At 34.8% G+C, this 15948-nt stretch overlaps 3 protein-coding genes across 3 annotated transcripts in view; 1 reads left to right on the top strand and 2 right to left on the bottom strand.

Moving 5' to 3' along the window:
* Positions 1-2864: 2864 nt before the first annotated feature.
* Positions 2865-3545, bottom strand: LOC116006755. The gene has a single exon (XM_031247279.1). It carries the CDS (start codon positions 3543-3545, stop codon positions 2865-2867), a length of 681 nt encoding a protein of 226 aa, XP_031103139.1.
* A 5645-nt stretch (positions 3546-9190) lies between these two features.
* LOC116001577 (auxin-induced protein X15-like) lies at positions 9191-9875 on the top strand. The gene has a single exon (XM_031241465.1). It carries the CDS (start codon positions 9279-9281, stop codon positions 9624-9626), a length of 348 nt encoding a protein of 115 aa, XP_031097325.1. The 5' UTR covers positions 9191-9278; the 3' UTR covers positions 9627-9875.
* Positions 9876-12214: 2339 nt separating this feature from the next.
* The window catches only part of LOC116006668 (mitogen-activated protein kinase kinase kinase 1-like), a 6260-nt gene continuing 2526 nt past the window's right edge, over positions 12215-15948 (bottom strand). The window contains exons 6-8 of the mRNA XM_031247174.1: positions 15675-15737; positions 13469-13579; positions 12215-12397 (exon numbers count right to left, since the gene is read on the bottom strand). Of these exons, the coding sequence (XP_031103034.1) occupies positions 12215-12397; positions 13469-13579; positions 15675-15737 (357 nt within the window). The remainder of the gene's footprint in view (positions 12398-13468; positions 13580-15674; positions 15738-15948) is intronic.

Here is a 15948-nt window from a genome sequence, read left to right as displayed (position 1 = left end):
TAATACGACGCCCAAACCGATTAAAATACTCCCCTCCCCATCTCCATAATCTACGACCACAGTCATCAACTCGCTTTTGAAAGCACAAACCATATGACTGTCTCCAGGCAGCTTCTACAATACGGCGACACCCATCATCAAGAATCCATGCAGAATCAAACTTGAATGTTCTACGCGAGTTTCGTACCACTGGCGGCCTCAAGCTCATAAAAATGGCGTTATGATCAGAACTTAGTGCCGTGATACCATGCACACTAGCATCTCCAACTATGTCTATCCAGTCTATTGTTGCGACAGCCCTGTCCAATTTTTCTTCAACCCAAGAATCCGTACCTCTCCCACGCTCCCATGTAAATCTGCTGCCAACCATCCCCAAATCAGTTAGACCACAATCTGCAAGTGCATTATTGAAACCTTCCAGTAACGAGTTCGGGTGAGGATGAGCGCCACGCTTCTTAGAATGGCACGATAAGTCGTTGAAATCTCCCACAATCAACCAGGGAAGTGACGAGCACCCTTTAAGTTGGCGAATAAGATCCCATGACTGTTGGCGTTTAGACCTTTCAGGAAAACCATAATAGCATGTCAGTCTCCATTGAGGTTTGCCCGGCATAGAGACAACGACATCAATAAAATTAGTAGAATAGCCAAGAAGGTTGACCATCCATGAGTCCTTCCAGAAGACAGCTAGGCCACCACTCATGCCCACACGATCAACACAGAACATACCTTCGTACCCCATCTTAACTCTCACAACTTCCATTTGGTTCGAACAAGCTTTCGTTTCCATTAAGAAAACAATTTCGGGTCGTTGCTTGGACACCATGCCCAAGAGTTCACGAACTGTTCGAGGGTTACCCATTCCTCGACAGTTCCAGCTTAAAGTACTCATTGAGATGGGCGGGCCTGGTCTTCCAGTCCCGCCAATGACAAGTTTTTTGGAGCATCAAACATCACAACATCCTTACCCCGGCTACCACTCTCTTCCCTTCGACGCTTTAGGTCACCTTGCAGACCATTCCCCTCCTCAAAAACAGCAAGAGACAGTTTCTGATCAACAGGCTTTGAAACAACCACCACAGGTTTATCAGGTAACTCCGCAAGCAACCATTTAGCACCCACTGGCTGAACCTGTCGTCTCGAACCAGCACGCATCCAAGCCCCATAAGGAAGGCTTCGGGCGGTATTCCCTCCTCATAAACCTTGCGGCAGAATTTTGTTGGTCCCAAGGGGATGGGGTACAAGTCTAGAGGGGGGGGTGAATAGACTTGTATAAGATTTTGCAAATCTTTTTCGACTTCTCGTGTGTATTGGACTTAGGATGTTTAGGTCCAATACCTCACAAGATGAAGACAAAGTTTTATGCGCAGCGGAAAAGTTATCCCCTTTTAGTTAGCACGAGTTTGAGTTAGTTCGAGAGGTGCGGTTATATGCAGTGCAGTTCGAGAGTTAGATAGCGAGAGATAAAAGCAGAAAGTAAATGCGAGAGAGATTTTTAAGTGGTTTGGCCAACCCGCCTACGTCCACTCTTCTTCCAGAAACTCCCTGGAAGGATTGCACTAAAACTTCCCTTTTTAGTACAATATCGAGCGCTTGAGCTTTGATCACGAAGCCCGCCTCAAGCCTCAGGTTTTTCGCCCCGCTTCTTGTTACTCCACCTATCGAGCACTTGAGCTTTGATCACCAAGCCCGCCTCAAGCCTCAGGATCTTCACTAGACAGCTGCCAGGTTACTCCGCCTCTTCTTGCTTAATCCAAAGCAAGGACCTTTGGTTGTCACAGTTGAGTGTAACAAGCTCCAATCTGACCAAAAGCTATCGTTGAATCAACTTCGATGTTAGAGCAGCTTCGGTCACCTTCTAGATGTATAGCAGTTTAAGCTTTGTAACTCTCTCAAACACTAAGATGTGTTTTTCTCGCTGTTTTGAATATCATGATGATATTCCCAGTTGAGCACTTGCACTTTTGAACGTTTTAATCAGACACCTCTTAAGATTTTCGAATGAATCGACTTTCTCTGACGAAACTTCCCCTCTTTAACTTGTGTCTTCACGTCCTTTTTATATGAGAGTTAAGGAATAATTCCGTTGGAGGGAAAATTATTCCGTTTGAAATCTGTTTCCCATGCTATGTATGGGACTTGCATCTTTTCAGCATTTTTCACGGAGTGGTGGTCTTGTAACTTGAACCTTTTGTTTGGTAGTGGATATTCCATAATCCACTTTCTTGAGTCCATGCTCCACTTGCTACTTTTGGTAAAAGTTACTCTTTTTAAATTCCCATTGATCCTCGTTTTAGGGAATAAGACCGACTTTGGATTAGTGCACCTTCTATCCGTTTGTTGTGGAATTCTGATGTGGCATCCACTTCTGGCACCTCCTTAATATTTTATCTCCATGATATTCTTCTTCTCCAAACTTTATTCATGCTTCCTGACCGTCATTCAGCCTTTTGGAGAAATGTCAGTTTATCGAGACCAAGATTGATGTCTCGATTGTTTGATGTCTTGATCCCCATATATCGAGAGATCTATCTCTCGAACTCTGCTTATGTCTCGAACTGGGTTGTTGTATCGAGAGATCCTATCTCTCGGACTCTGCTTATGTCTCGAGACTTAGTTGATGTCTCGCAGACCCTTATTCCTCCAGTGTTGTCCTGTGCCTTCTTCTGATCTATCTATAAGATTACAACACGAGACTTTCTAAGATGTTCACACAAGTTTACCTTAAGCTTAAATATTTTCCGAGTTGAGCTCAAGTTACCCGGTTGTATTTTCGCTCTTAGTTTACTTGTCGAACTTACATATAATTTCTATCTTTCGAGACTTAGGGGATTATAGGTTACATTTGGTATCATCAAAACCTATTACAATATGTTCCTAACAAATTTGTCCGAATGGCCTAAAAGACCACAACAAAAGCAGAAAGTACTCATTCTTTCGTATTTAAACGAAACCCAATGAGAAGACCCATCCTTGCGGTTAAGTTTCATCCTTCTCTTCAATGGTTCAACTATCCTTATCGCAACCCTTATGCGATAGTAACTCCTTCTCCAAGTACCACCAAAGTTGTTCAGATCCTCTAGAACAAAGGAACCCACATAATCCCCTATTTGAGCGATGAACTCGGGTTTAGCATAAGCAGTTGGGAGGTCATGAATCTGCACCCAGAACATCACCGTATCCAATATCACATCCTCCGGCCTAGTACCCGAGGGGACCTCTTTGCACACAAAAGTCTGATTCTCAAACGACCACGGGCCATCGTCTATAACCCGATGCATGTCCTTTGCATGAGGGAACTGGAAAAGAAAGCGATCGTCCTCCAGCGAGAGAACCCTCATACCCATCATAGGCCGCCAGACGGAAGCAAACACCTGCTGCATATGATCAAACTTGATGGTACGATCAGTCAAGAAACAGCCTACCAGGTCCCAGTGTGGAGCAGTTTCAGTCGCAGCCAACTCTTCGGGCACGTCCAAACCTCCAATCTCCTCACCATCAATGACCAAGTCCGAACAGTGCTCAGCAAGTTGATTAACATCCATGATCAACACGATGCAACGAAACGAATGAACGAAGGAAGATCAAACGACACAAAAGAAAGCGGAAACCAGTCGGGAAGAAGGACAAACCCTAGAAAACCTAGGGAGATACTCTCAAGAAACAAAACCCTAGAGAGAGAACCGCGTTTCACAAGTTAAATGGCATGGTTGAAAAAATCGCTAGGCGCTCGGGGACACCTAGCCGGGGATTAATCGGCGCCTAGCGCCCGTGTATTTTTTATTTTATTTTTTATTTTTTAAAAATTTGTTTAAGTATTTTATATTTTTTAAAGACTAATAATTATAAATTATATAATACTTTAATACTTAATACTAAAATATTAAATATTAACCTAAAAAAATCTAAAGTTTGTACAGTTTAAAATTATTTTGCTCAAAACGATGTTGTTTTGAGTCAAATAACCCATTAAAAAAAAAAGAACAATAGTTAATCGACCGACTAAAAGGCCTAGTCGGTGCCTAGTCGGTCTAGTCGATGCCTAGGCGGTCAGCGCCTAAGCGGTTTAGGCGGTGGTTTTGGCGGCTTAGGCGGCCTAGGCGGTCGCCTAGCCGGCCAGCCGCCTAGACCACCATTTAATGTGATACACTAGGCGGTTGACCAGCGCTTAGCGCCTAGGCGAGAATTAATCGGCGCCTAGGCGGGATTTTTGCAACACTGATAAATGGTGATGCAGATTACTACAAAACAGAGTATGAAATTGAAAAGATAAGGGTCGGAATTGGTGCAAGTGTGGAATGCCGGTTATCTTTTTTCCCAAACTATTCCAAGGCAACAAATAATTCATGAGCGAAAGGTTTCGTAAAATTAGCAGATAATTTCACGCCAATTTGAAAAATGTATCCAATCATTTAAAAAACAATAAAAATAAAAAACAGCATGTGCCGACGCCGTGCAGTCCAAATGTTCTTGGGCGTTTCTCCTGTCTTCAAATGTTATTCCTTACTGTCTCCTCGCTTCACTTTATGTTATTTAATTGTGTGTGTCATGCTTACTTATTTTTTAAATAATTATTTACTTGTATACTTTATTATTGTCTTATATTTCAAATAAAGTTCTAAAATGATGGTTAAGCACAGAATACAACCAAGTGTATATTGTGGGTAAATTTGGTGTAATAGGTATTGAACAACTAATGGGCATATTTTAAAATTCCCTAAAATTATTATATTAATATTAATTTTCCATTTGAAAACACTAAAAGATTTTCTAAATGCCAAGCACTTTGTGCTCAGATGGCATGTAATGACTCTCCTATAAGGAAGGTCATGAGATTGAACCTTAGTGGAGGTGATATTGACCCCATGTACTTCAACAGGTTGAGAAAATATGCATGAATTGATTACAATGTAATAGGATCAGTTGTATTTAAAAAGTTATTATTTTTTGAAAAATATTTTAATTTTATGGTGTTTGGTTAAAGTTTTAGAAAATTCTATTTTTTCTATTTGCTTCATTTTTAAAATGCAAATAAAGCTATTATAAGATTAAAATGTATAAATAAAATTTATAATTAATAACTATATTTATATTAAATTAAAATTTATAATATTATAAGGATTAATAATAATTATAATAAAGAGTTGTAAATAAATAATTTTTTGAACTTTTATTATAATAAAAATTCTTAACTACATGAATTGAAGAAAAAATTACTTTTATAGGGATGTAGGTCGAGCTGAGTCAAGATTTTTACTCTTAATCTCGACCCTGCTCAACTTATATATATTTAGTTAGACATTCATAAATGTAATGATTCTGACTTAAAGAAATTGATTTTAATAAAAATATTTTTACTTGTGGGTCAGGATAATGTTTATATTATTTGGTCCTATCCAACCCAATTCATATTTTATTAATCGGATATTGGTCGATCGCAAATTATATCGTGGACCGCGGATCAAAACGACGTCGTTTTGATTAATGAAAACAAACGGATGAATTCGCGCCACTCACTTTCAGTTCATATACACTGCAGTTATATTTCAACACAACTGCAGTTACATTTCAACACAACTGTAGTTACATTTTGATATAACTACAGTTTCATTCGATAATATAAAAACACAAATGTGAAACTGTTATTCAGTATCAGTTCATATACACTGCAGTTACATTTCAACACAACTACAGTTACATTTCGATATAACTACAGTTTCATTCGATAATATAAAACACAAATGTGAAACTGTTATTCAATATCAGTTTATATACATTGCAGTTACATTTCAACACAACTACAGTTACATTTCGATATAACTACAGTTTCATTCGATAATATAAAACACAAATGTGAAACTGTTATTCAATATCAGTTTATATACATTGCAGTTACATTTCAACACAACTACAGTTACATTTCGATATAACTACAGTTTCATTCGATAATATCAAAACAAATGTAAGGCAGTATCTTTTGAGATGAACTATAGTGTCAATTACGGGCTCCGTCTCCCACTTACTGAAACGACGTCGTTTTGGGACCACGGTTCACAATGCATTGTGGACCGAGGTCCACAATATAAGAACTGATTGGTAGATAGATGTAATTAATGTAAATTTAAAAAAATAAAATTGAAGAAAAACCTAATAATTTTTTTAAAAAAAATCTTTTTTAGTTATTTTTTTGGGTGTAACCCAGGGTCTCCATCGTCGAACCCTTGATCTTTGGTTAAAGATGAATGAGTCCCTTCCACTCAACCGCACCCTCCAGGTACTTAAACTTTTTTAGTTATTGATCGTGTGTCTTGATTAAAATTTTTATTATTTGACCTAACTCAACTAAATCTATATTTTCACTTAAGTAGCAGAGTCTAGTTCAAACAATAACCAAATAGGTGGTAGAACAACCTATCCATAAGGGGGGGTGGGGGTGCATTGTGGACCATGGTCATGGCTGATACTGCAGTTGTGTTGAACTGATACAGAGTTAAGTGTGATATATGAATTCAGAAAATGTCTTTTGAGCTAGCTAGTAAAAATATTGAAAGATTATTTTTGTAAAATTGAGTTTTTTTTTTTTAATATCATCATAATGAGTATGTTCTATCGAATATATTTTTTGTTAATAGTCAAACATTAAAAAAACGAGTGGTAAAAGTCATTGAGTTTTTAAAACCAAATATGAAATTATTGTCCATACAATTTGAATCCGTAATTTTTTGCTAAAAAAGTTACTTTCAAAATATCTGCAAATATTGAAGGTTTCCAAGTCAATCTTTCAGGGTAAGAATGAAGGTAGTGCCGCCCTTGCTGACGAATGAATTGAATAGTCCGTTGGTGCGATGTGAAATGGCCAATGGGACACCACTGCAAATAAATGAAACCCTTTGGTAGCTTCCACTAATTCAAAATCAGCCTAAGTCACAAAGCCTTAACTATAGACACCTTCTTTTTTCTTTTTTTTTTTTTGACTAATTTTTAATCATCCAAAGTGACAAACATTGGAGAATCTTCCTAGGTTGCTCCTTGTCGTTTCCATGCCCCATCACCCTCCCTCCACCAATTTTTAGCCGTCCACTAAACGAATCTCTATATTTTTATTTTTTTTTGGAAGGGAGACTACTATAAGTGAATCTTTAATTTAATTAACTAATTATTTTTTTTGATAATAGACCCTCTTAATCAGTTAATTAGAATCATATAATATTGACGTGAGTTTTATTCATGACGGATAAGACTTCAAAAAGTGAGAAAATACTCTTTCATGAGTTCTAAGGTATCCACATTCTCAAAATTTGAATAAGATTATTTCGATGTATGTGAGATGGTCGTTGTTGAGTAGTTGGGGAAACATTGAATTGAATTAGCTAGACAAAAAAAATACGTATTTTTATCTCATTTTACATGTCATATTTACTATTTATTAGTCAAAGCAACTCTATCTTATTTGCATATGTTTTTTAAATATTTGTAATCTTTTTTTTTTTTGTGTTTAATAGTATTTTTAATGTAAATTTTAAATATATAAATTTTGTATACTACTCCTAAACTTAACGCTATGAAAAATTAAATTAGAAATAATCTTAGTTAAGTCTCGTTAACCATACCAAACTAAACATATAAAATGAGATAGATGGAGAATTAATTTTATAGTGCGTTCTAGGTGAAGCTCAACTTAACCGACAAAAGACTATAAAGAGATAACACCAATTTAGAGTTACCAAGTAAATTGTTCTATAAATTGGGTGAGATTGCCCCAATATCTCATTTTTCTTGTGATTAAAGAAGCTAATTGATTTGGCTGGTTAAGGATTTAGGCCATTATTATTAAATTTATTAGTTGTATACAATATGTTTTTTAATTGAATTTTGAAAAAATAGTTATAAAAATTGATATATTGTTTTTTCCAGTTCAACCAATTTGTTATGCGCAGTAACTACTCTAATTTTTTAATTGATATAAAGTCTAACTTTTAAGTTTTATAATTTACATAGCTTATCTAACCTTTTTAAAAATAGTTTCAACACTCCGTCTCACACATTTTATAAATCTTTAAAGCAGTTTTTTTTTCTTTTTTATAAATATGCTCTTAGTATTGAGTAGGAATAAAGTATAGATTTAGAAACAATTATTTCCTAACATTGATTTATATAATAAATGTTGTAATTCCATAAGGGACTCACGTCGATGATTATTGATGTATAAATGTGGAATTACTGGGTGAAATTCCCTCCATCTCATTCGGTTAAAATTTAAGTCCGGTTAAAAGATGTATAATGGAAAAAAGATATGGATTCTCCCGTTTCACATTCCTAAAGTGATTTTTATTCCTAAAATGAGGTTTCCCAATCCTCTTGAAAGAGGGGTCCTCATCACATCTATAAATACCCAGGAAAACTCTAGAGATCATATGGTTTTCCAATCATAGGTTTCTAGTCTCAGAATTTTCTAGTCTCCATATCAATAGGAGGTGATTAACGCATACAGATCAAAGATCGAGGTGAAGCATTCTTGATTATTCAAGTTAGAGATTATAGGGAAATAAGTAAGTCTTTATCTTTATTCCTATTTTAATTAAAGATCAATGATTATAAACATTGTTTAGTTGATTGATTTGATTTACATGCGATTCATGGTTAATTGTGCTTCCGCATTCAAGTTATAAGCGTATAAAGGTTTTAATTAACATAGATCACAATGTTGTTTGTTTAATAACAACAAGATTATATGTTTGATTCTTAGTGGAGTAACGTATTATAATGATTTTCTTGGTTTGAGCTGAACAATCTATATTTTTTCTCTGTGTTATCATTTGTCGGTTAAAATTGCATTCAATGCAGAGTTTACCCCATAGAAGGTTAAAATTACAATGCAGAGTTTACCCCATAGAATATAATTCTTGTATTTGAAAGATGATAAGACGCCCATATCACATTTGTTCCCCAAGTATAGGTCTGCTGAATTGAGATTAAGTATTAATAAGTCAAAGCTCATGTAACGACAAATATAATTCTACATGACAAATAAACCACCACTGCACAATCATATGCCTCAAACTCCAAAAGACTATTCTTTAGATTTTGGTCAAAAGCTGACTCCTCGTGGAGATTCTTCTCCACACTACAAAAGCCATCCCCTTTCCGCCATTTTTCTTCAATTCTTCATCTCAAGAACCAAGAAACTAACACACAACTTTTTTTCTTTTTCCAGTTTTGTTCAACTCCTAACAACCCTTGCTTTCTCAATAATCCTGAGTGAGAAAAGAAAAATAGAAATGTTGGGGAAGGTGAAGAAATTGGGTAGGAAGGGTAGAGTGAGGAGCAGTTCCGGGCATGAAGAAGAGTACTTGCTGAAGAGTGGTGGTGAAGAAAAGACGGCGGCGGGGAGTTTGGCGGTGTACGTAGGCGAGGAACGGCAGCGCTTCGTGGTCCCCACCAGCTACCTCTCCCATCCGCTGTTCAAGATTTTGCTGGAGAAGGCGTATGATGAGTTTGGGTTTGCGCAGAGAGGTGGGCTGGCGGTGCCCTGCAGCGTCGCTGCTTTCCGGGAAGTGGTCAGCGCCGTGGAATGCTGCAATGGACAGTTTTGTTTTGGTGAACTTGTACAGGATTTTTTGGGTTGATTCATTAATCTAAAAAAGTTATGAATGCCCGGGGTGAAGAGTTCAATTTTTTGTTTTTTTTTTTCAATCCCTGTTGAAGTTTCTTGAGATTAGGGTGCAGTGCAGACGTGCAGTGGTAGGAAAGGATGTACATACACTATGATTGTAAATGGTCATTTTCATGTGGCTTCCTTGATTAGGAAACACTCTTGTCTCGTAAGAGGGATGATAGTTAGGGATGGTTTTGGTACAATCCAAAAATTCAATTTATTTGCTTCTCCAAATTTGAGCAGTTTTTGAAACGTTTATGAGGTGTTTGATAGAGTGTAATTACGTTGCAATTCAATTGTAATGTTTATTTTAGCATAAATTATATTGTTTGGTTAGAGTGAATCGCAATTGCAAGTAATTACAATTCTCTCTTTTTGTGGAATTAAAATTCATACTACTCCCCATATGAATTGCAATTCAACATGAAAATGAAAGGATAAAAAAAAAAAAGAAATAGTCCTTTTTTCCCTAGATTATTATTATTATTATCATTACTACTATTTTCACCCGTGCGATGCACGGAATAGATTTTTTATAATATATTAAGAATATTTGGATCGGTATATAATTATATAAATTATAACATCAAATATTATATAGTGCAATTGAAGATATGTTTTGGATCGATTATGTTCTCGATCCCCGATATGATGTTATCCTTGTTTGTTCCAACAAATAATTGCTTAATTAATAGCTAATGTGTAGATGTACGCATGTTGTGCTGAAACTTTAAAGATTTTATATATCACTGTTTAGGATTTTTATAAATTGAGCAAATATGCTCGTTCTCTAGTAACTCAGTTATAGGAATCAATTGCTCTTATAATTCATATGTATAGAAGATATATTTTTGTGTAGATATATAACAATTCTTCCATCTTCAGAGTCCAGCGAATGGCTTCCACGATTCCACCGTGAGTCCGTGACTCCGTGAGCACTGACCAGTGCCCAGCGACTTTGCGAAAGGGCTTCCACCAAGAGCCTAGACTTTGGATAGAATCGGAGATTCGGAGAAGAGGAGTAGAAGACTATAAGTCTAGAAGACTAAGAGGTAGAGAGACAGAGAGTAGAGACTACAGAGAATGAGAGAAGTAGAACTCAGAGAGAAGGGACTAAGGGGGGTGTATTCAATCACGACTTTCATGAACTTTTAAATACTTTTATCAACTTTAAAAGTTTGGTGGTATTCAATTTAGACTTTTATAAACTCTTTACAAGTCTACCTGTATTCAATTCAAACTTTTCAAAACTCTTTAAAAGTATACAGGTATTTGATTCAGACTTTTATAGAGTTATTAAAAGTCTACTGGTATTCAAAAAGTTACTGACTTTCACAAACTCTATCAGAATAGGATTTCTATCGACTTTCTCTTCATTAATATAAATAGATGAAATCCAACCCTCCAACCCCAAACTTTTCAATATTCTCTGCAAACTTTTTTTCCTCTATCTAAACTAGGCAAATTTTTTATCAATTTTACGTACGTTTCAAATCTTTCATAATTTTTTTTTATGTTCAAACAAATTTTTTATTGCCATCACAACAAAATAATTGCTGCGATCGCAGCTAAAAGAATTGCTGCGATCGCAGCAAGAATCTGCTGCGAATAGCAGCAGCTTGCTGCTGTTCGCAGCAGATTTATGGAACAGCAGCAAGCTGCTGCTGTTCGCAGCAAATATGGCAGCAGCCAGATTGCTACTGTGCAGCAACCAGCAGCAACTTGTTGCAGCAAATTTTTTAATTTATAATTTTTAAATTTTATTTAATTAATATGTTTATAATTTTATATAATTGTATGTTTATTAATTATATTACTCAGCATTAGTTGTTTCATTAGTTCAAGAAATATTTTTATTGGTTATATTTATAAAAATTGATTATATTTTATTTAGGAATAATATACTCTATTTTTGTGACATCAATATATTTTTTTTAATTTCTACAATGCACTAATTTATAGATAATATATTAATAGAAGTTATGGAATGTTTGTGAGGGTGTATTCAATTTAGAGTTTTAATGACTTTTGTAAACTTTTTAATATGAAAAAGTTTTTAAAACTCTATAAATGTTTGTTCTATGAATATTTATAAACTCTTACAAAGTTTATAAAAGTTTAAAAGATTCTAGGAAAGTTTACAAAAACTCTACAAAAGTCAATTAAAATCCATCACTTTAAAAATATTTAAAAGTTCATGAAAGTCGTGATTGAATACACCCCCCTAAGGCAGCTGAGGTCAGAGATTCAGAGATGAGAGAGCAGCTGAGATCAGAGATTCAGAGATGAGAGAATGGAGCGTGTATCCCTCACTTAATCCTAACTAATCTCAGCCATTTAATCTAATGATTTGGATGGTTATGATGGATTCTCGTAGTCCTCTATTAATTAGTGTCCTTATATGAATAAGGGCCTATATATATATATATATATACATATATATGTTATATGTACAAAAAAAGTTTAATAAATAGCTTTAGTATTTAATTGATCTTTCTAGGTTAAGATTAAAGGAGAGATTCAGAATTCAATTCTTACTATTAACAATATTTTTAAATTCTAATACACATCAGACAAAGGACTTGCTGTCTTCAAAAATGGATGGTCCGATAGTTCAGCAGCGGTAGGCCGATCACTTGGGTTAACTTGTAAGCATTTATGAATGAAATCCTTAGCATCTTCTGACAAATCCTCAGGTATAGTTGGGAGTTTACCTCTACCAATTTGGAACAGTGCTTGCACCTGTCATGCAACCAAAGAAAAATGCTTTAAATTTTAGATGCCGCACATACATGAACAAAAACCGTGCAAGTATAATTGCCAGACAGAACAATAATTAGAAGGTGTTTTGGGTGAGGGGGTAAGGTCTCTGGTTTAATCATAATAATTTAGTGTGTTCCATCATCAAGACATGGGTAATATCAGACTATCAGACTAGGAACCTTTCAAAATGAAAGATTTCCAATGTTGCAATACAAATTTCAACACATATGCTTCAGACGAGAATCAAAATCATATATAGTTAGCTAGTGTTTGGTTATAACTTTTTAATACATGTATAAATCAATATTGTATAAGGCTTGAACTCATGACCTTTCATTTGAGATGGCCACTTCATGCCGCTTGATTACAAGATCTTTGACCACAAGGGGTATAAGATTTAATTACTCCTCCAATTAAAAATCTCATTCCCTAATTAAAAATGAGTATCATATTAGGTGCTTTTAGATATTTGTTTTGATTTTTTTTATTCATATTAGTACTTTGGATGTCATTATATTAGGATTAATTACCTTTATTTTTTATTTTAGTATTTTTAAAACATTTATTCTCATTATACGACATACATAATCAAACATCAATAATGGTAATCATTCTAATTATATATCTACCCTACTACTAAACATGCAATATACCTTTCACCAAAATTCATTGGCCCTGTTTGGTAAATGGCTGTTGGCTGATTGGGTTGGCTATTTGGGTTAGAAGGTATGATTTGTTAATAACATTAGCTGATTGTAAAAAGTTGTTTGATAGATTAGCTGTTAGCTGATAGCTGTTTGGTATAATTTTTTTTTCTCAAAAAGCTAATTGAAAAGGCTGCTTTGAGTAGCCTTTTGAATTTTAGTGTTTTAGAGTTACAAAAAACTTATTAACCAAACAACTAATAGTGATCAAATAAGTCAAAATTGACTGATAGGCTGATTATTTACCAAACAGGCCATTATCATTATCAATTATTTGATTCTCATTTTGATTCCAATTTCCATGTTGAACCAAACACACCCCTAAGTTAACCGTAAAAATACGTACCCCTTCTAACTCATAGTATGGAAATTGCCCGGTTAACATCTCTAAAACGGTACACCCAAGGCTCCAAATATCAGCAGCACGCCCATAGCCATTATTGTTTTTCCGCACAACCTGAGAATATAATGGATATTAATTAAGTATTTAATTTTTTTTTTGGTAAAAGATATTAAGTATTTATTTAATGCACAAGAGATATGCTCTACGTCACATAATGTATAACGGGATTAATTACTTGCTAAAAAAAAATATTTAAAAGCTGCCATCCAATAAAGATATTATCAACAATTTAAAAAAAAAAAAATATATATATATATATATATATATATATAGAGTCATGATCAGGTGCGGCCGTGCTCTCCCGTGCGGTTCACACCACTCAATGTTACGAAATACACCACTCAATGTTAAGCCACTCAATGTTACGAAATACACCACTCAATGTTAAGAAACACACCACACGGGAGAGCACGGCCGCACCTGAAATTATTTCTATATATATATATATATTTATATGATCGCGTTCAGGTGCGTACTGGCTGCCCAGGAGAGAACTGCGTACGAATCACAGCGCGCCTAGGTGCACCCAGGTGCATAAATGTTAACAAGGTAAATTACTTGCACCTGTAAGTGAAAATAGGTGCACACGTGCAAGTAAAATGTATTACAAGTGCAAGTAAATTGTACAATAAGCATCAATACTAAGTGCACCTAATGTTATAACTAGGTGCACATAGGTTGCACCCAGGTGCATGAATGTTAACAAAGTAAATTATTTGCACAAGTGCAAGTAAAATGTATTGCAGATGCAAGTAAAATGTATTACAGGTGCAAGTGAATTGTACACTGAGCATCAATACTAAGTACACCTACTGTTATATATAACTAGGTGCATCTAATGTTATAACTAGGTGCACCTAGATTGCACCAGGTGCATGAATATTAACAAGGTAAATTACTTGCATTTGTAAGTGAAAATATTTGCGAAAATAGGTGCATGAATATTAACAAGGTAAATTACTTGCACTTGTAAGTGAAAATAGATGCGAAAATAGGTGCACTTGTAAGTGAAACTTGTAAGTGAAACTAGGTGCACTTTTAAGTGAAACTAGGTGTACCAAAGTTCCAGTTATTTACGAAAATGCCACCGCGTCATTTTTTTAAAATTGCATCTGATTCGTTGATTTGGACACGTGGACGGCTGTGATTTGTCCGCAGTTCTCTCCTGAGCAAGAGTATGCACGAGAGTGCAACCCTCTATATATATATATGGCCAATATATGCACTTCTCTTGCAAAGAATATCTTCAAGGTGTAGAGACACCCGGGGTTGGAGTCGACACTGAGGGCGGGCAATATGGGCACCCGCCCTGAGCTTAATGTTGGGAGGAGCCCCTAACTTAATTTTTTATTTTTTGATATTTGCATATGCAAAGACTTGAATTCATGTCTCCAAAATTTAATTTTAAATCACTAACAATTACAACTATGTGATATATATACTTATCTCAGCTAATAAATATATATTAGCGAACGTTGAAGTAATTTAAAATTAAACTTCATATAGGACCCAAAGTTTGAATAGGCACTACTCCAAAGTTTATCTAAAATAATGTTTTTTAAAAAAAATAAAAAAATTATGTATAAAAAATTCAAAATTATAATTTAATTATTTGCAAATAAAACATAAAATCCTTTAACACAATATATTAAGGGTCATTGTTTTTAAACATAAAGTTGTTAACCTTTGACCAAAATTAAACAATCAATATGTTAACCAATTAAGCAACTTCAACTTTTTAAACAAGTTATTTACACACACGCGTAAATAATAATAATAATACCAATATGTTCAATATATTATTTATATTTAATATTTTTACTTTTTATCATAATCGTAATATTATTAATTTTAATACTTTATAATTTTATAGGGTTCACTTTATGTAATTTAATAAATTAATAGGTAGTTGATATAGTCTATATTAAAAACATGTTAAATTGGTCTAACCCGGTGGGTTAATTAACTAAGTTTATTTTGATAGCTCTTCTCAAGATATGGAATTCCTGTTTATGCATGAAGTAACAAATTTCCCCTTAGTAGACAAGCATCATTATTTTTCTCATAAAATTCTCACACAAACCTGTACTGTTAATATATACGGAGTACTTTTAATGGAGAAAGTACATTTTCAAAGAAAAAGACAAACCTCTGGTGCCATCCAGCGTGGGCTTCCTTTCGTGGATTTGATGTCATTCAGTTGTGTTATTACCTGATAAAAGTCATGAAATCAAACAATCATACCCGTACAGGAAACAAATTAAACTTAGGGTGCTTTTGGAAATTAATAAAAAATATGGGTGTAGTCAATGGAAAATAGAGAGGATTTTCTGGAAAATGATTTCTCCTTTCTTTTTTGGTGGAAGTCATTTTCCGTTTGCAGCTGGAATAGCCAATCATCTGCCGTCGCCACTAACACCACC

This window comes from Ipomoea triloba, chromosome 1 (assembly GCF_003576645.1).
Source record: "Ipomoea triloba cultivar NCNSP0323 chromosome 1, ASM357664v1".
Classification (NCBI taxonomy): domain Eukaryota; kingdom Viridiplantae; phylum Streptophyta; class Magnoliopsida; order Solanales; family Convolvulaceae; genus Ipomoea; species Ipomoea triloba.
Note: the sequence above shows the minus strand (reverse complement) of the source record. Positions and strands in the feature narration are given on the sequence as shown.

Coding starts and splice junctions, on each gene's coding strand:
- LOC116006755 (XM_031247279.1), bottom strand. CDS start 3,545: ATGGATGTTAATCAACTTGCTGAGCACTGTTCGGACTTGGTCATTGAT.
- LOC116001577 (XM_031241465.1), top strand. CDS start 9,279: ATGTTGGGGAAGGTGAAGAAATTGGGTAGGAAGGGTAGAGTGAGGAGC.